Source organism: Protopterus annectens, chromosome 6.part1 (genome assembly GCF_019279795.1).
Source record: "Protopterus annectens isolate FY-2018-M chromosome 6.part1, PAN1.0, whole genome shotgun sequence".
Taxonomy (NCBI): Eukaryota; Metazoa; Chordata; order Ceratodontiformes; family Protopteridae; genus Protopterus; species Protopterus annectens.
Window position 1 is genome coordinate 262,730,918 of NC_056738.1, and position 21,265 is coordinate 262,752,182.

Below are 21,265 nucleotides of genomic sequence, written 5' to 3' on the forward strand. Positions count from 1 at the left end.
GAGTGTAATTTGTATTCCCCTTTGTTACGGTAATTTGGAAAAAAAGACCGGCAGGTTAATGGACTGGTTAATATTTGATTCAGAGGCAACCTTGGGAAGAAAAGAGGGATTGGTCCTGAGGTAAACTCTATCCTTGTGAAAGGTCAAGTATGGAGTTTTTACACAGAGGGCCTGTAGTTCAGAGACCCTTCGAGCCGAGGTGATAGTGACAAGAAAGGCCGTTTTCCATGACAAGAATTTAAGATCTACTGAAGCTGCAGGCTCAAATGGGGGAGCTGTCAAGGCCTGTAGCACCAGCGTTAAATCCCAAGGAGGGACTACATCCTTCACTGGAGGTCTGAGCAGAAAGGTGCCCTTCAAAAAGGTCTTACACAATTTTTTGGTGAGCAAAGGGCCCAGTTCATTTCCCACGTGATAATGAGAGATAGCTGCTAGTTGAACCTTGACTGTGGAGGAGCTAGCCCCCTGATGAAACAGCCCTGACAGAAAGTCTAATACAGGGGGCAAAGGAGCTGTGAAAGGATCTAACTTCTGCCGTTCCGCCCAAATGGAGAAACGTTTCCATTTGCTACTATAGATCTTTCTAACAAAAGGCTTGTGCGTTGCTACTAGAATAGTTTTAACTGGAGAAGAGATACCGGGAGTCCTAGCTACGAGTGGAACTGGAGCAGCCAAGCTGTGAGCTTGAGATTGTCCAGGTTCAGGACTGGGAGCTCTACGGGGTGGGATATTAGATCCGGACGGGGATCCAGAATCCAAGGAGGATTCACCAGATGAGACCAAAGGTAAGGGAATCAGGTTTGATGAGGCCAAAATGGGGCAATGAGGATAATCCTGCTCCCCAACTGGCTGGCTTTCTGAAGAAACTTCATCATCAGGGGGAAGAGGAGGGTAAGCATAAAGAAGACCGGGAGGCCAAGCATGCACCACAGCATCTCTCGGGGGTTCCCTGGAGGTGGAATTGAGAGCGAAGTAGTCGTAACATTTTGTGCTCGAAGGAGAGGCAAAGAGATTGCAACAGGGTTGATCCCATTTGGTGAAAATCCGATTCGCTATTTCGGGATTCAGAGACCACTCGTAAGGTAACAGGATGGTGCGACTTAGTTTGTCCGCTAGGATGTTGGACCGTCCCGGAATGTGCATTGCTATGAGAAAGCAGTTGGTGGAGATCGCCCATTCCCACACCCTCATGGCCTCTCGACAGAGTGGGTAAGACCTGGTTCCCCCCTGTTTGTTGATGTACCAGACAACAGACATATTGTCTGTCTGAATCGCAGTCGTTCCTACAAGAAGAAGGTCCTGAAGTGCTTGCAACGCTAACAGCACTGCCCTTATCTCTAGGACGTTGATATGCAGTGAGGTCTCCGTGAGGTCCCACGTGCCTTGGACTGTCCTGCCCAAACAATGCCCCCCCCACCCGAGACGGGAGGCGTCCGTGGTCACCGTGGCTAGTGGAGGGGTCATAGACAAGGGGCGGCCTTGCTGGAGGTCCGAAGATTGGAGCCACCATAGGAGGGCCCTCCTGCAAGCCCTGCTGAGGGGAACGGGATGGCTCAGAGGATACTGAAGAAAGGACCACTGGACCTAAAGGGTCCATTGTAAGACCCTCATGTTCAAACGTGCCATTGGCAATAGGTTGATTGCCGCCGCCATTGAGCCAAGAGCCCTCAGGACCAATTCCGCCGGAGGAGCTGGAAACTGTAGAATGGCCCGCACGTGTAGCCTCAGGGTTCATAGTCGGTCAGTGGTCAAGAAAGCTAGGAGTTTGTTTGTGTCTAATCTGGCCCTTATGAAGTCTATGGTCTGAGTCGGAGTAAGAGACGACTTCTCTATGTTGATAGTGACCCCCAGCCGGGGAGCTAGATGAAGAAAGTAGTTTCTGGCTGCACAGAGTAGATGCCTTGTCGGGGCTGTCAGGAGCCAGTCGTCCAGGTACGGGAAGACCTGAATTCCCCTGAAGCCTCAGGTGGGCCGCTATCATTGCTAACACTTTGGTGAACACCCTGGGGGCTGTGGTGAGACCAAAGGGGAGGACCCTGAATTGGAAATGACTGGCTCCTAGCCGGAAGTGGAGGAACCTCCTGGATCGCCTGTCCATCAGAATGTGGTAGTACGCATCCTTGAGGTCTACAGAGCACATCCACTCGTTCTCCCGCAAAAGGGGGAGAATGAATTGAAGAGTGACCATGCGGAACTTCTCTTTGGTTACTGACAGGTTCAAGGAAGAGAGGTCGAGGATTGGTCTCAAGTCCCCCATCTTTTTTGGCACCAGGAAGAACCTGGAGTAAAACCCAGACCCACACTGGTCTGGGGGGATGAGCTGGATGGCTCTTTTTTCCAGCAAATGTTGGATTTCCATTGCTGCGGCCTCCCTCTGATCGGGTGGAACATCGGGGAGGTATCTGGGGCTGCGTGGGCAACGAGAAAAGGGAATCTGATATCCTCTGGATATAATGCGAAGCACCCAGCGATCTGTTGTGATGGACTCCCAAGCTGCTGGGTGCTTCGAGAAACGCCCCCCTCAGGGGTGTTGCGTGGGTTGGTCCGAGAAAGGTTTTCTGGATCCAAAATTCTGCGGGCCCCCTCTGCTTCTAGGACAGCGTCCACCCTGCCCTCCTCTGCCGCAGAAGGGCTGGGAGTCCGGAGCGGAATGGAACTGTTGCGACTTCCGGAACCACATCTTCTTCTGACCCTTTTGGTTCTTAGAGAAGGAACTCTGAGGAGCAGAGAAGCAGACTCGACAGCGGACAACGTCTTCCCGTCCTTTTCGCTCTGGACCAAGGTATCTCGCACGGTTTTGCCGAAAAGGGCAGAACCATCGAAAGGGGCATTAGTGAAAGACGCCTTAAAGGGTTCCGCAAAATCACAGTGCCGGAGCCAGGCCTGACGTCTCATGACGAGGCCCGCTCCGCTGGCTCTAGCGGCTCCTTCCGTGGCATGGGACAGTAGCCGCATAGAGGTGTTAGATATGGATCGTAGAGTGGCCATCCGGGTGGAGTGCAATTGCTTGTCCTCCGCCGACATGGACTCGGGGGGCGACGCAGTGTACTCTTTGATAAGGTCCCGCTGCAGTCGAAGCACATGTGCCAAGTAGTTCAGCGACCTCACAGAGAAGGTAGCCGAACTAAACACCCGCTTCCCTAGGCGGTCCATCGACAGACTCCTTGCTCGGGGATGAACCGAGGGACTCTTCCGAGCTAGTTCCCTCTTGGTGGCCGCCGCCACCAACATGGCATCTACAGGGGGACCCTTACTCCAGTGGGGCTTGTCAGAGTGTGGGCTAAGAATCTTGTCCGGGTGCTTGGGGACTGGCACCACAGTGTCTGGCTCCTTCCACGCCCTGGTAGTAATCAAGTCTACCAGGGGGTCAGCCGGAGAGGACACCCAAGAGGTAGATGGGCCTGCTTCAAACACCTCCAGGAACACAAATTCATCCGAGGTAGGCTTTGGGGCAGACCCCCCCTTATTCTAAGCATCTCCATGATGTCACCAAATGGGACATCTTCGGGGGGTGATCTTGGGGAGCCTTCCCCTTCCTCCAAATCCATGTCCTCAGTCAAGGACTCGGGGGAGTCCAGGTGCCTCCTTTTGCACCTTCACTTGTGAGGAACCTCCTCGGGGGGGCTGTCCGAGGAGGTTTCACCAGCCACATCTTGTTCCAATGGAACTACCTGGGACGTCAAAGCAGGCTGTCCCTGGGGCTGGGTGATATAAGTCGGACCCAACAGAGAAGGAGTGCAGGGTGGAGCCATGGCAAGGGCCGGGGGCCTGGATGGTCTCGACAGGGCCCTCTCCACCACGTGGAATGCCGAGGGAGAGCTGCTCTCTCTGGGATCCGAAAGCAGACCCTCTCTGGGATCCGACGGACGTATCGGGGCCGCCGCCGAAGCGATCGGATCCGATGGACCAGTATGCTCCGACCTGGACGGAGCCAAAGGCATACCGATACCCGCGGATCTGAAACTCAGCCCTCGGCTCAGAGAGCTCGGATCCGAAGAAGAAAATGGACCCGACAGACTCAAGGGAAGTGTCGGCGCCGAAGTACCCGAGACTATCGGCACCGACACACCCCCGGCTCCAAGGCTGCCCAGCTCCAAAGACTCCGAACCCGGAAACGGGACGGAGCTATCAGGGCAAAGAATGGGGTTGAGCTCCCCCCGGAGGGGAGGGGAGGCAGGAGCACTCCCATCTGCAGTTGGGCATGGAGGAATCTTCTCATCATCCGGTCCAAATCTGCATCCGTGAGACTTCTGGTCGATCTCGACGAGGCCATCAAGGCGGGCGGGAGTGTCGCCTCAATGACCTCGAAGGAGATCTGGTCTCTTCCTCCTCAGGACCTGGTGAAAAGCACGGGGACCGGATCCGAGAAGGAGGAGACCCAGAAGTTCTGGAGGGAGAAGACCGCTTAGCCGGGGGGGCCGAAGCAGAGGCCTTGGCCCGCCGCTTGTGGTGTTTCTCCCTCCTTTTTTCTTTCCTGGCCTCCCTCTCCTCCAGGCCTAAGGCGGGAGGTTGAGTCTCGGCTGGGGGAGGGAAGCAGGAGTGGCAGCTGCCGCAGCGGGAGCCACAGGAAGACCGGAGGTAGAAGGCGAGTCCGGGGGCAGAAGACCCGCCAGAATCAGCTTAGACCTCCGATCCTTGAGTGCCCTGGGGTTGAACACCGCACAAATGGTACAACCAGAGGACAGGTGCTCAACCCCAAGGCACAACACACACCGAGTGTGGCCATCCGCTGGGGACAGCTTATGGCCACACTCTGTGCACTTAGAAAAAATCAGCTTTGGGGCCTCAGACATATTAACTAAAAAAGGTAACCACACACACTAGGCCCCAAACACACACACACAAACCTGACGGAACCACAAAGGAAGGGGGAGGTTAATCATGAAAAATATAAAGTAAACTAAGAGAGTTTAAAATTAGAAAAGGGACCTGAACACACACACACACCAAAAGTTTAAGAAAAGGGACAAAAAGGTAAAATTTTTCTCGCAAAGTGATGAAAAGCCTGGAACTCGTTGGATCAAGCTGCTGAAGTAAACCGCGGCAAACTAGATCTGAGGTCAGTCAGGGTTGGAAGGGGACTATGGGTAGGGAGGAGCTTGGAGCTCGGATCTAAAGCGGTTGAAAACTGCCGGCTCGGATCTGAGGTCGGATCCGATTCCCATAGGTTGCTGCACAAATGAAGTTAACTACTTCAGATCTGTGATTTTATTTTCTTCATAATCTCCTTTATTCAACATGAATTCTCTTAATGCGGCTATGCCATAGTCATTGGGAATGCTTGTAAATAAACTCTTGATATCCATACAGACCATTAAGTGTTTCTTCTTGTCTTTTTTGTTCTTCATATATACACTTAATTTCTCAATAAATGCTTCCGTATCTTTCAGAACCGCTGGTGCTTTTACTAACTCTTTCTTGATATGGTTCTCCACATATATAGAGGCTGGCTCAGTAATCCATCCTGCCCCTGCCACAATAGGTCTCAATGGTGGTCTCTGTGGATTTTTAAGTATTTTAGGAAGGCATTTGAATGTCGGAGTCAATGGAAACTCCACCTGCAGATAATTACATAGCTCAACTGATATTTGACCTCTTTCCTTCATTTCTTCTATGTGCCGCCTCATCTTCATTTTGATCTTCTCTAAGTCACAGTGGTTTATTTCTTTATATGAGGAAACATCCTGTAATAGAATTGTTACTTCCTCTATATATTTATCACTGTCCATTAAGACCACACCTCCCCCTTTGTCAGCAGGTCTAATTGTTAGACTCTTATTTTCCTCTAATTCTTTTAGAGCCTGTCTCTCTTCCTTTGTAATACTGAAGGACCTTTTTCTATTGTTCTGTATATATTCCAAGATATTTTTTTCACATACATTCAGGAAAGTATCCATGACTGCACTATTCTGTGGTACAAAACAACTTGGTTTCTTGAATAGGTCTAATTCCATTCCTTTATTATTCTTATACATGTTTCTTAGCATAACATCTCGTCCAAACATCTTCAGGCTCAATATTGCTTCATTCTCTTCCATACCTCTTGTAGGTATAAATTTGAGGCCCCTGTTAAGAATACTCTTATGTGCATTATTTAACTGAAGGGATGACAAATTAAAAAACAAACTATCATTAATTTCTTCATTTATTTCTCTTCCACATACGGCCTTCTCCTTTTTCTCCCCTTGCTTAGTGATCTCATTTCCTTTCTACTTCTCACCTCTCTTATTCTTAGGGGAAAAACTGGAAAACCCACATCTTTTACCACAGCTTTTGATATGGCACCTGGTCCGTTGTTTCTGCCCTCTCTCTTTTCATTATCAATCATTATTCCTGGTGTCTGATTGATCATGGGTATGATTTCTTGATGGAATGTATCTTTCGGCTCTTCAGCCCTTTTCATCATTCTCTCTTTGTCTATTGTGATTCATTGTTCTATCTTTATTTATCTCCTTATGACCCAGTGCATCATTGCGTGAATTATTCTGTGGCGCTTTATCCCCATGTTCTTGCTGAAATTCATTGTTCCTTGAAACCTGATGTTCTCCATTATACTCTCTTGACCACATAAACACATCGCCTCTCGTAAAATCAGCATAGTCTCTTCTTAGTTTCTTGATTTTTATCTGCTCCAATTGGTTGTCATACAAAGATATTTTATAGTATGCCTCATCTAACTTGGATTGACAGACATCACTGCAGAAATTTTGTTCAAGATATGCTTGCATACTTTCAACGTTTTTAACAAGCTCACTCTCTCTAGGTTTAAAGTGTTCTATAATTAGTTTCATATAACTTCGGCTGTGCTCTAAGTTAAGACTCTGCCATTTCTTTAGCAATTCCGGTTGTGAATTGCCTTGCGAGGCCATTAGCAAAATTCTCAGACCTCCCGGTACAATGTTAAAATGTAGACACGCTTCTAAATGCTGTTGCCATACATTGCAATCTTTTAAGTTCATACATACATACATACATATATATATATATATATATATATATATATATATATATATATATATATACACATACACACACATTATATATATATATATATATATATATATATATATATATATATATATATATATATATATATATACACACATACATACACACACACACACACACACACACACACACACACACACAAGGTTATACCTCCAAAAAAAAAAAAAAAAAAAAAAAAAAAAAAAAAAAGCAAATACTCCAAAACGCTTTTAAGTATAGTAAAGGAGAACAGAGGTATAGCCAAAAGAAGTCAGGGGGCTGGAAGGAGGGTAACCAAGACTGCAACAGTGAATACACTCGAACATCTACATTTACGGTAAGTGCACACAACTGTACTATGTTCTTCGTGTTTCACTGTTGCAGTCATCACATTTGGGTAGATTCCCAAACCAAAGGATGGGAGGAGGAATTTAGACAGCATTATAACCAGCTATAAGGCCCTGCAAGACTGGAGTGGCAAAGCCAGCTCTGGATTTAGAGAAAATTGGCAAATGGCAATGCTTGGTGAAAGTATGTACAGAACTCCAGGTAGCAGCTTCTAAGATGTCTCTGGTAGGGACACCTCTGAGAAGGTAGATGCAGCCCTGGTTGAATGGGGTCTAATCCCCTGTGGGATAGGTTTTCCATGGTCCTTATAGCAGAAATGAATGCAATGGCCTATTCATTTAGAAATGGTTGCTTTGAAATAGCCTTCCCCTCTGCCCCTGCAGCAAATGCCACCAAGCAGTTCAGATTTCCTTTGAGCTTTAGTCCTGTCCAAGTAAAATCTAAGTTGTCTGTGCACATCTAAGGAGTGCAGTATCCATTCCCCTTTGTTCAGTGGATTAGAAAAGAAGTTTGGCAAATGAATGGACTGATTAAGAGCCACACTGGATACCACCTTGGGCATGAAAGAGGGATTGGTCCTGAGGGACACCCTGTCCGCATGAAAGATGATGAAAGACTCCACTGCCATAAGGGCCTGTAATTCATATACCCTTCTTGCTATAGTGATTGCTAAAAGGAAAGCTGTTTTCCAAGAAAGGAATTTTAACTTTGCAGTTGCAGCTGGCTCAAAAGGAGGAAGAGTGAGTTTTTCCAATACAAAATTAAGGTCCCAGGCTGGAGTTGGGGCTCGCCGCAGTGGTCTCAAGTTTTTGGCCCCTCTGAGGAACTGCTTGAGCAGTGGGTGAGAAAAGAGGGGTGGTTCTGTGCTGTAATGAGCTGAAATGGCCGAGTTGTGAATTTTGATGGAGGAAAAGGAAAGGCCCTTGTGAAGCATCTCAGTTAAGTATTGAAGAATCTGAAGTAAATTGGGCACTGCTGTGGCCATCCCTTGAGTTTGGTTCCAGGCACAGAATCTTTTCCATTTTTCAGCTTGCCTCCAAAATGACATCCAACATTTGTTTACTGAGGGGATGGCAATGAAGAAATTAGGTAATTAGCCAGGCTGCCAGGTTCAGGGTTTGAAGCTGGGAGTGCAGAATCTGGCTCTCCTGCTGAGACAGCAGGTAGGGGTCTGAGGTAGGTGCCATGGGGCCAGCTGTGACACACTACACTGCTCAAGAAGGGGTACACCAGTGTTGGCATGGCCAGTCTGGTGCAATCAGTATCATCCTTGGTTTGTCCTGTTTGATCTTTAGTAGTACTTTGGAGAAGAGAGGCAGAGGAGAAAGGCATAAACTGATAGATTTTTCCAGCTGAAGGACAGAGCATCCACTTTCCAATCTTGTGTGTGTGTGGAGTCCTTGTGCAGAATTTGTCCAATTGGTAGTTCTGTGGGGAGGCAAACAGGTCTACATCTGGGATCCCACATTTTTCGATCAACATATTGAAAATCTTTGGTTCCAGTTTCCACTCGTGTGGGTCCATGAGATTTCTGCTTAGTTCGTCTGCCAGTGTATTTAGTTTTCCTGGCAGGAATTGAGCCTGTAAATGCACTTGGTAGCTCAAGGCGGTGTTCCACAGAGCCATGGCTAGTCTGCAGAGGGGTTAAGAATGGGTACCTCCTGCTTTGTTTATATACCACATAACAGTGGTGTTGTCCATCTTTATCATTAATTGTCCTGGAAGAATGTGGTCCTTGAAGGCTGTCAAAGCATTCTGTACAGCTAACATTTCTTTCTGATTGATATGCAGGTGCATTTGACTTGGGTTCCATTTGCCCTGAATGCACTTCCCTGCCAGGTGAGCCCCCCATGCATAGTCTGATGTGTCTGTTGTTAGGGTTTGGGCGGCACGGGTTAGAGTGAATGGTAGTCCCTTGTTTTGGTGGCAGGCCTCTGCCCACCAAAGGAATTCTAACCATAGGCAAGGTATGATAGGAATCATTGCTTCTAGATCCTGAGAATGTTGACACCATAGGCTTTTTAGATACCATTGTAGTTTCCTCATATGCAGTCTTGCATATGGAATTAGTAGAATGCACGAGGCAGGATTTGCCTTGCAGATAGCAGGGTTTTTGTGGCCGCTAATTTGAAGTACGTTGTCAAATGAATTTGTTTATCTGGCGTGAGGAAAGCTATCTGGGAAGTTGTGTTCACGCTTGATCCCAGGAATATAATTTGTTGACAGGGTACCAGATGTGATTTATTTTCGTTTATGGTGTACCCCAGACAAGTTAACACCTTTTGTACAAATGCCAGATGATTCAGAAGTATGTCCTAGCTTTATGCCTGAATTATACAATCATCCAGGTATGGGTATATTTGAATATTTATTTTCCTGCAAAATGCAATGACTGGAGCTAGGCACTTTGTGAATACCCTGGGTGCAGTAGATAAGCCAAAGGGCAGTGCAGAGAACTGATGCAGCCTGCTTTGAAGCATAGGTATTTTCTGCAAGGTAGGCTTCCTTTAAATCCAGTGTTGCTAACCAGGCATCTTTGCCTATCATGGGAAGCAGCTGGTGAAGAGTTAGCATCTTGAATTTTGGAATCACCAAAAAGGTGTTTAGGATAGACAGGTCCAGGATAAGACACCATGAGTTGCCTTTTCTGGGTACCAGGAAAAGTCTTGAGTAGAAACCTTGTGCCTTTTCCTCTTCTGGTACAGTCTGAATAGCCTTTAATCTTAAGAGAGAGAGAGAGAGTACTTGCTTTTGAGCCTCTGCCCACTGATTTGGGGGTAGATCTGGCCAACCGTTTGGGGTTGGTAACATGTGGAAGTAAAATCTGTATCCTTGGGAAACTATGTTTAAAACCCATTTGTCATAATGAGTTCCCAGTTTTTTGTTGTAGAGCAATCTTTCCCCCTAAAGGGGCAGTCAGTAGAGATGTGCTTGGAAGTTTTAAAGTTAAGTCATTGAGACAGCTTACCATAGGGGGAGTCTTACTACTCTCTGATCTGGAAGTGGGAGCCCCCCCCCCACTGTTTAGTTCTGTGAGTACCCTGGGACTGAAGCCTGGGTGTTCTGCTGGTTCTGGGTTTGAACTAATGCCTACTAAAATCTAGGAGGCCGCACTTGTAAGAAATCTTTAACAGTTTGCATAGATTTAGCTTTTTCCTCCATCTTTTTAAGAACTTTTTCTGCTTTGTCGCCAAACAAGCGGTCCTGATTTAAGGGAGCATCCAGCAATTTAGTTTTAACATGATCTGGCAAAGATTGCTCCTTAAGCCAAACTTGCCTTCTAAGTACAGACCCGGTGATAGCAGCCCTGCAAGATGCCTCTAGTGAATCAAAACAACATTGCAAAGTATGTTTTCCAACCTGTTCAGCAGAATGCATTAAAATCCTGTAAATCCTTATTTTCAGCACAATCAGTAATCAACATAATTTTCTGTTTAAGCAATCCAATAATATGCTGCTGATAATTTAACATATGAAACTGGCAATTTAAGGCCCTGATGGCCAAGGTTGCAGAGGTGTATACCTTCTTACCCCATCTATCCAGGGCCCTGGAATCTCTATCAGAGGGGGTAGGATTTTTGGCAGTAGTACCTTAATGCCCTTGGGTACCTGTGAAATGGTCTCAGGATCCACAGTAGGATATTTAAAAAGGAACTTGTGAGAATCAGGAACCCTGTAATATCTATCAGTTTTTTTGAGAGCAGGAGGTAAAGAATCAGGGGCCAAGCTAGATTCGGAAAAGGCATCATCAACTATGTCCAGCACAGGAGGGATAGCTAAAGGCCTGTGTTGGGGCAGGAGTAAGAAATCTCTAAGCCTCTTTTTAGAATCAGAGTAATCCTGGCTTTCCCAGTGAAAATGCTCCCTAAGAGTATGCAAGGTTTCACCAAAAGAAAAAAACTTCTGTGGGAGAAGTAGAGGGAAAAGGGTCCTCTGCATCAGAATCCTCATAGGTAGATAAGGGTAAATCCTGGTCATCAGAAGAGACAGAAATTTCAGAATCCTGGTCAGAAGTATAATAAGCAAATTCAGTCCAGTCCTAGGTCTCTTAGAGGGGGAAGGTTGGCTTCCCTGATTAAAGTAATAAGGTCTTCAGCCATTCATATCATTTGTTTTTTAGGCATAGAGGCCTGACCATGCGGTCTGGGTGGTTTCCTAGGCATGGTTCGAGTTTTAGGCCTAGAAGAAGAAGATGGCATCTGTTTAATATGCAAGTCAGTATGCCTGAATACACCCTCAGAAGCCAGTGCCTGCACAGCGGCTCCAGACCCATCCAAGGTAGAGACATCCGCAGGTTCCACAGTTGAAGCATCTCACGGCATACCGGACTCCGAATGGGTCTCAGTAGAGGCCTGTGAATCTGAAGTAGCGGGTATCAGGGGCTGCAAAAGCGCCTCACTGAGTACCGGCAAACTGGCGACTAGCTTAGGAGAAGCGTCGCCTGCAGCTTTGAACCTAGGCGGCCTGTCTCTGTCTTTATCTTTACGTTTTTTCGGAATGTCGGTATTCGGGTGGCTTACCAAAGACATATCTGGGTAATTGAACCAAGTACCAAAATATTTAGAAGCGAAAATGTACAGTCAACAAATAGTTCGTGATTTAAATAAGGCACAAAACCGACAGCGAGGTACGTCATGGTCTGGGCCTAGGCAAGGAATACAGTACGAATGAAAATCTTTGAGGTATTTGCTTTCCACAAGAAATACAATTATTGACTTTTACTGACATCAGTTTAGAGCAAGAAAAAGTTTCCCCAATGGGGTACTTAGCTTTAGTTGAAGACTTTGGCTCTGAAACTCGAAAACAAAAATTTCAGGAGTTGGACGACCGGCACTTGCGAACTGCTTCGGGCACCGCACGGCAAGAAAGACTGGGGTAATGGCGTCGGCTGCATGCTTTATACCCCTGACTACCTGACGTCACGGAAGATAAGAAAGCAACCGACGCAGGACCTAAGACTTTGATAATCAGGCCAACTGAGGGCTACTGCAAGCAGATAACCCAAACGTGATGACTGCAACAGTGAAACACGAAGAACATCTGATAAACAAAAAACATGTCATTCAGGCCCACTGGTTCATTGGCACACAATCTTAGCTGCCATAGTAGTTCCTTCTTTGAACAGTAATGTTCATGATAAATGTTTTAGTTTCCAAGACTAGCTGATAAAAGTAAACATTTTTTGATTTTTCTAAGAAAGGTACTGAACAAGTATTAACTTTTAGTTATGTACTTACCATAACTTTAGATGTTTGGGATCCATCTCGCCTACATTCTGTACTGATGGGTTCGGAGCCGATCCTCGACTCCGACTCGGCACGCTATACTACAGAGCGAAGTCTCTTATTGGCTGAGCTATTCTACATCCCAGGATGCACCACCACAGCTTCCCCAGATCTTGTTTGTCTGCACACATGCACACACACATAGACTGTTGATATAATATTGCCAGGTGTTTCAAGATGAAATGGCTAAACTTGAACCGTCCGGTCTCTTCTGATCTCCAAGGCAGGGGGAAGGAGGGTGGGTTATTAGAATGAAGTAGATGGATCCCAAACATCTAAAGTTATGGTAAGTACATAACTAAAAGATGTTTTGTGATCCTATCTCGCCTACATTCTGTACTGATGGGACAGCGTCCCTAGCACCTGATTCCTGGGTGGCTCACTGGAAAACACTCCTGAGAACTGTGGAACCGAAGGAAGCTCGCCCCAGAGATGCCACGTCCAATTTGTAATGAGAAATAAATGTGTGAGGAGAGGACCAGGTAGCCGCAGCACAAATGTCACTAACGGCAAGCTTAGAATGAAAGGCTGTTGAAGTAGCCATAGCCCTTGTAGAATGAGCTTTCACTGAGTTTGTAAGTTCTTTATTAGAAAGGAAGTAAGTATGGCTGATACAGTCCCTGATCCACTTGGCAATAGTGACCTTCGTGACGGCTTTGCCCAATTTATTGTCTGAAAAGGACACAAACAACTGATCTGTTTTCCTTGTTTGGTGCGTCCTATCTAAATAGAAACGCAATTGCCTGTGAACATCCAATGAGTGGAAGATGTATTCCGCTCTGAGTAGTTTGGGAAGAAAACTGGAAGTTCCAATGACTGTTGAAGACAAAAACTAGAACAAACCTTGGGAACAAAGGATGGATTAGGCCTGAGGGAAACTCTATCCTTGTGAAAAACCAGGTACGGTGGTTTGACACACACGGCTTGAAGTTCTGAAACTCTTCTGGCTAATGTAATTGCCACCAAAAAAGCAGTCTTCCAAGAAAGAAATTTCAAGTCACAAGTTGCTGCCGGTTCGAAGGGGGAAGAGGTCAAAGCACCTAACACGAAATTAAGATCCCACGGAGGAGCGGGATGAGAAATCGGAGGTCGTAGCAGCCCAGCACCTTTCATGAAGGCTTTACACAACTTATTGCTCATCAAAGGTGGGTCTATAATTTCATGAAAATTGGAAATAGCTGCCAATTGAACCTTGATGGTAGAGACCGAAGAACCTTGATTGAATAAAGAAGCTAAAAACTTCAAAACTTCTGGTACCGGGGCAGTAATGGGATCTAATCCCCGGAGTTGGACCCAAATGGCGAATCTCTTCCATTTGCTGTTATACATTTTTTTAGTCGAATTCTTGTGGGCCGAGGACAAGATATGTATGACTTCCGAGTCCAAAACCTGGTTCCTGACTATGGTCGGAAGTGGAGGAGCCAAGCTGTTAACCTCAACGAGTGAAGGGACTGATGAAGCTGTCCCGACTGGTGGATCAAGAGGTCTGGAACCTGGTCCAGGAACCATGGACCATCCAGTGCATTCGGAAGAAAGGGCAGCCAGACTTGACGAGGCCAGTATGGGGCAACAAAATCATCTTGTCTGCAAGTGAATCGCCTTCTGGATCACCCTGGGAAGAAGGGAAACCGGTGAAAAGGTGACGCACAGTAGGCGGTGGGCCAAGCTTGGACTAGGCGCCCTTGGGAAACCCCGAACTGGGGTGAGAGAGAAGAACTGTTGACATTTCGTGTTGAGAGGAGTTGCAAAGGTCGCAACAAGGAGTTCCCATCTTCTGAAGATCTGAGTTGCCTCTCTGCCGCTCAGAGACCACTCGTGGGGAGAGAATAGTTCTGCTCAGTCTGTCGGCTATCACACTGGATCTCCCCGGAATGTGTGTTGCTACCAAGAAACGGTTGGTTGCAATCGCCCAATCCCATACTTTCATGGCCTCTCTGCAAAGGGGGTAGGACCTGGTCCCTCCCTGCTTGTTCAGGTACCAGACTACTGACATGTTGTCGGACTGAACGGCAATCATGCCCTGGGGGAGGTAACTGTGTAGTGTTTGTAGCGATAGAAGCACCGCCCTCATTTCCAGTATGTTGATGTGGAGGGAACCCTCGTCGGGGTGCCACTTGCCTTGGACTGACCTGCCCAGGTAATGTCCCCCCCACCCTGTCTGGGAGGCGTTCGTAGTCAAAGTGGCCACTGGAGGTGGAGGAACGAAGGGTCGCCCCTGATCCAGGTTGGAGGAAAGAAGCCACCAACGGAGGTCCTGTTTGCACGTCTCCGTGATTAGAATGAGGTGACTGAGAGGGAGATCCTGATAAGACCACTGGACTGACAGGAGCCACTGGAGAATCCTCATATGCAATCTTGCTAAGGGAACTAGGAGAATGGTAGCCGACATGGAACCCAACAGTTGTAGGACCATCCTGGCTGGGGCTCGGCGTTTGAGGAGCAATGCTCGAACTTGAGACTGTAAAATTTCTATCCTCTCTGTAGGAAGATAGACCCGCATTTGCTTTGAGTCTCTCTCTACTCCGATAAACCGAATGCGCTGAGATGGCAGCAACACAGACTTTTCCCAATTGAAGGTGATTCCTAGGGAGTTGCCTAGAGATATAGTGGCTGCTAGGTTCTGTAAGAGTAGACGCCTGGAGGTGGCAGTTAGAAGCCAGTCGTCTAGGTATGGAAACACCTGGAATCCTAGACTTCTCGGGTGAGCAATCACCACCGCCAAGCATTTGATGACCACCCTCGGGGCTGTGGTGAGACCAAAGGGCAGTGCACGGAACTGGAAATGACTGTCTCCCAGGCTGAAGCGCAAGTGTCTCCTGGACGCCTGATCTATCAGAATGTGATAATAGGCGTCCTTGAGATCTATGGAGCACATCCAAACACCTTCCTCCAGCAGTGGGAGAATGGATTGTAAGGTGACCATCCGGAACTTGGACTTCTTGACAGAACGGTTGAGTTTGCTGAGATCCAAAATGGGCCTCACGTCCCCGGTCTTTTTTGGCACCAAAAAGAATCTTGAGTAAGTCCCTAATCTGGTCTTCGGGGACCGGTTGGATGACTCCTTTTTGAAGCAGCTTTGAGATTTCGATGGCTGCGAGATCCCGTTGACTGGGTGGTGGGTTCGGGATTTTCCGGGATGGTGGGGGGGGGGGCTGAGAAAAAGGGATGGTGTGACCTCCGGCAATGATTCGGAGCACCCATCGGTCCTGAGTGATATTCTCCCAGGCCTTTAGGTGCCTCGAAAAACGACCCCCGACTGGCTCCGGAGGGGTGCAGTCGGGCAATCCTTCAGGGATGCTGGAAGGTTGAGGAGCCATGAAAGGACTCGCGGTCTCCAGTGTTGCGGGGGCCTCTGCCGCCTCTGGGACGGCGTCTTCCTGAAAAATTTCCCCCTCCTCTGCCTCTAGAAGGGGAATCATCCTGCTGTGAGGAGTAAGTCTTTTGGGATTTACGGAACCACATTTTTCCCCCTCTTCTAGCCTTGGGATAAGGCCGGAAGTGGAAAAGCGTGCTCCTACGGCAGTCAAAGTCTTACCCTCTTGTTCACAGCGGGTCAAGGTGTCCTTTACCTTGGGTCCAAACAAGGAGGACCCATCAAAGGGAGCGTCGGCAAAGGAAGACTTGAAGGCCTCCGCAAAGTGACACAGGCGGAGCCAGGCTCGTCTCCGCAGAGCAATACCTGTTCCCGCCGCTCTACTCGCCCCCTCGGCTGCATACGAAATGAGCCTCATGGACGAGTTCGATAATGATGATAAGGTAGCCAGCTGAGAGCTAACCGTCTGGGCCAACTGCTCAGGTAGGTTACCAGAGAGGGTATCTGAAAGTTCCTTGACCAGATCCCTCTGAAGTCTGGTGAAGTGTGTCAGATAATTCAGAGACCTTAAAGTAAAGGCTGCTGAAGTAAGGGTGCGCTTCCCGTACCGATCCATGCTCCTAGACTCTATTAGGAGGATAGACGGACGTAGACGCCTCTGCCACATCTTGTTGGGTAGCAGATGCCACCACCAGGGCATCTACAGCCACACATTTAGAGAGGAATTCCTTTTCGGGGGGGGGGGGCTGAAAGAAATTTATTAGGGCGAGCTAGCACCGGTTCCACAGAATCCGGGTGTTCCCACGCCCTTCGAGAGATCAAATCCAGAAGCTCATCGAAGGGCGGAGACACCCAGGAGGCGGAGGACTGAGCCCCGAAGGCCTTGAGGAATACCGACTCCTCAGCAGAAGGGGGATTGGATTGCCAGTTGCCTCGTTGCTTCTGGATTTCTAAGATGTCCGCAAAGGAGACATCATCCGACGACGACTTGGGGGACCCTTCCGCATCATCGAGGTCGGTGTCCGAGTTGAGAGACTCATCCGGGGAGTCGACGTGCTTCCTCTTGCACTGTCTCTTCCTGGGAGGTTCCTCCGAAGAAGCCTCGGAAGGACCTCCAGGAAGGGACTGAAGTAGAGCGCGAGGAAACCCCTACTATTTAAGCGGGAATCCAACGCTAAAAATTAAATTCACACAACTCTCACCAAATCACACAAAATGATAAGTAGCTGTTAAAACAGCTTTTTGGTTGAAAATTTTGACAGAAAATTTGTCAGTAAAGAGTACTTAGCTCAGCCAAGTCGAGACCACGTCTATTGCTGTCACGCGGCAAACGAGATCTGGGGAAGCTGTGGTGGTGCATCCTGGGATGTAGAATAGCTCAGCCAATAAGAGACTTCGCTCTATAGTATAGCGTGCCTAGTCGGAGCCGAGGATCGGTTCCGAACCCATCAGTACAGAATGTAGGCGAGATAGGATCACATAACATCTCTTGTTTGGTAGTTATACAGTATTTGGAAAATAGTATTTAACTAATACACATCCAACACAAACACATTCTTTTAAAGCAGGAGACCTAAAAATTCAACTATACAAGTACTTCCTTACTTTCTGTGCTCCAGAGTTTTGATGTTAAACCCCAATGTTGGCGAGATGGTGGTGATGTCCTCTCCATTAAATTTCTTCAGAATTGTAGTCTTCCCAGCATTATCCAGTCCTCTGGTAACTCTTTATTAAGGAAATGGACAAATGTATATTAAACTGTTTTCCCCTCTTTAGCCCACCAAGAATGGAATAAATGGAGTATTTTCCCTGAAGAGATCAGCAACTACAACAGCACATATTGCACTATGACGCCATTCACTTTGTCGAGCTACGCATGGTTGAAAACTGTAGACACTGCAGTACATCGAATTTTACAGTAATGCATCCAGCTAATCAAGCTTATACAGCTCCTTCACTGTTAACTGTGTAACTGAACTGATCTGTTCTAGTCACTTACACTTCTAGTAATTTACAGTGTAGTGTGCGGTCACAGATCAAGTTATATTTAAAATAGTGGGGGTGCAGGGTATTTAGGGAGCTTGCTTCCCTGCAAAAAGCATTGGTTTTATTTCTTTACAGCTGGTATGTCTGCTTGTCAAAATACCCTTTTCAGCCACATTATGTGCATAAAGCAAAAACAGAATTAATAAAAGTCAATACACAGAGCTGAACAAAATCATAAGCAACAATAACACAGCGCACCTATGTCACAAGTGATAATTCAATAAAGGTGTTTGGAAAAAACGAACAATAACAGTGCTAACAGGCATACAAATATGAAGAGTGTTTCACTAGTCTGGGTTAATAACTACATCATTTGTCCAACAGTCCGAGGTTATCACAGGAATACTAAGGTATTAACCAGCCTAATTTTAGTGTGTTACTAGCAGCCATGGGTTTTCAGTACAGACAATACCTGATGATTACTTCCAAATGCAACAACATAAAGGCATAGCAATTGTAACACATTAAATACAGCACAAAAAATTAACTACCAGTTTCAAAATGACAACTACTTAAGAAAAGGATGAGTGTAATGTGGTTCCAGATGATTTCATTGTCAGCTATTGTCCCTAAAGCAGTTACACACAGTTTTTTGGTAGATGCTAAAAAAGGGCTTTCTTAAAGTCAGCAAATTTGTTCTGTGCCCTTATTTTTGATGGAAGTTCGTTCCAGTGTGCAGGGCCCAATCTGGAGAAGGAGCACTCCAAATATTAGTGTTTTAAAAGGGGGGAAGGGGGCTTGAACTAGTAGGATGTCCTCTTGGTCATTTTTTAAGTTATATCCTTGGTCTTGGATAGGGAGTTTTCTTTGTAGAAGACAATAGGCCTTGTTTAAAATATTGAAAATGAGAAGAAAGGTTGGTGTTTCTGCAACTGGTAATCACGTATTGCTCGTCTGCAAGTAGAGCAAATCTAGACATTTTATTTCATTAAGCTGTATATTCTAGGCTGAGTGAAATATCAAGAGTGAAAAGCAGTATTCAAGTGTAAGGAAAAGGACATTTTTGGCCACGGCTATGCATACTATAATAAAGAGGAGCTGTGAAATTCAAAAAAATGTAATAAAGATGTTTCTTGTTAAAAAAAAAAAAATTGCTTATGACATAGGCAAGAATACATTTATATAAATGAAAAAAAGTTATGTATGTACTCACCGTAACATCCCATCTGAGTTGTTCATCTTCATTTATCCTTGACCAATGGGTTTGGTTTTGAGAATCGGAACAGTCTCTGCCTTTTCCACAGCTTGCACAGCCCAAAAACTCTCGAGCTTCAACCCTACCCACAAAGCATCCCTCCTAGTTACCTCAGATCAAGTTTACAGATTAGAGCTAAACAGACACAAGAACAAAGGCCTGATGAAAACCATACATGCTATGTAAAACCAGCCAAACATGGAGGTATGTGCCTTATCCGTTCCACCAAAGGACATTAGAAAGGCCAGGGAAAAGAGGGAGGGAAGTCGAGGACAAAAGAAGATGGACACCTCAGATGGAACATTATCATGAGTACATAACTTTTGTCTGAAGTTGTCAATCTTGATTTTATCCTTGACCAATGGGACAGAGTCCCCAGTTACCTTAGATCTTGGGCAGATTCAAGGAAGGACATTCCCTGTGCACTGCTGAACCACCAAAGAATGCTCTTCCCCTGGAGATCAATTCCAATTTATAACGAATAATAAAGGTATGAGGGGAAACTCATGTTGCTGCTGCACAAATGTCAGCCATGGAAGCCAGGGATTGAAAAACTGCTAATGTAGCCATAGATCTTGTAGTGTGAGCCTTTACCAGTCTTGGCAAATCAATCTTCTTTTTGTCATAAATAAAGGATATGCAGTGTTTTAGCCATCTGGCCAAGGTTAGTTTGCTGACTGGTTTGCCAATTTTGGTACTTGAGAAGGAAAGAAACAACTGGTCTGAATTTCAAATATCTTTTGTTCTATGCAGGTAAAAATATAATTGTCTGTGAATGTCTAGTAAATGAAGGGCATATTCTCCTTTATTAGAAAATTTGGGAAAGAATACTGGAAGATTAATAGTCTGATTAATGATAGTATCCGATACTACCTTAGGAAGAAAGGAGGGCTTTGTCTTTAAAGCTACTCTGTCTTTATGAAAAATCACGTATGGCGGCTTGCAAGACAAAGCTTGAATTTCTGAAATCCTCCTGGCAAAAGTTATTACTGCAATGAATGAGGTTTTCAAAGATAAGTATTTAAGGTCACAGTCGGCAGAAGGTTCAAAGGGAAGCTGACAATGGCTCATGTCAACTCAGGTTGAACAATGGATTGTAATAGTAGCGTAAGATCCCAGGGAGGAACAGGATCCTTAAAAGGTGGTTTCAACAAGAGAGTTCCTTTTAAAAATGCTTTACATAACTTATGAGAAGCTAGGGAACTACCCCAAAACCATTATAAAAGTTCAAAATCGCTGCCAGCTGAACTTTAATAGAAGTCAGGCTCCTGCATCAAAAAGAGAGGATAACAATTCTAAAGTCTTTTCAATGGGTGCTAAAAGGAAGTCAATACTCCTTTAGTGGGACCAAAAAAGTATACCTTTTCCATTTAGTCATATAGAGTTTAACGGGTGGATGGCTTATGAAAGACTAGTAAAATTCTGCATACCTGAGAAGGAAGGTTAACTTGCCTGGCAATTAACGGAACTAGAGGAACTGTTAGCCTGAGGTTCTGCAGGTCAGGGTGAATCAAGTTCTCTGGATGAGAAAGGAAGTCTGGAGTTGGATCCAGAGTCCAAGGTTCTTTTATCACGTATGGCCAGAGAAAGGGGAAAGTACAGTTGCATACACTTACCATAAATGTAGATGTTCGAGTGTATTCACTGTTGCAGTCATTACATTTGGGTAATCCTGCTGGCAGGTTGCCCTCAGCCAGTCTGAATTCCAAAGTCTTGGGTCCTGCATCAGCTGCTGTTGCCCCCTCCCTGACGTCAGGTCATCAGGGGTATAAAAGAAGTAGCCAACAACATTTTCTTTAGTTTTTCTTGTCCCAGATGTCAGGTGCCCCCAAAAAATGGTAGCCAAACTTTATATAAATACACCAATATAAATTTTACCTCCATCTATAAGCAAATATACCACATAGGTAGTATAAATCAGAGAAGGAAAGGTAAGGTTTAAAAGAAAAAAGGGGGGAAGGTGGGTGGGTAACTTGGACAGCAACAGTAAATACACTTGAACATCTACATTTATGGTAAGTGTACACAACTGTACTATGTTCTTCGTGATTCACTGTTGCAGTCATTACATTTGGGTAGAGTCCCAAAGCT

At 46.1% G+C, this 21,265-nt stretch overlaps 1 protein-coding gene across 2 annotated transcripts in view; it reads right to left on the reverse strand.

The window, feature by feature from the left end:
- ARL2 (ADP ribosylation factor like GTPase 2) overlaps positions 1–21,265 on the reverse strand; it is a 722,587-nt gene that overhangs the window by 559,844 nt on the left and 141,478 nt on the right. For both annotated transcript variants that reach the window (XM_044075687.1, XM_044075688.1), the window contains exon 2: positions 17,539–17,649. In XM_044075687.1, the coding sequence (XP_043931622.1) occupies positions 17,539–17,649 (111 nt within the window). The remainder of the gene's footprint in view (positions 1–17,538; positions 17,650–21,265) is intronic.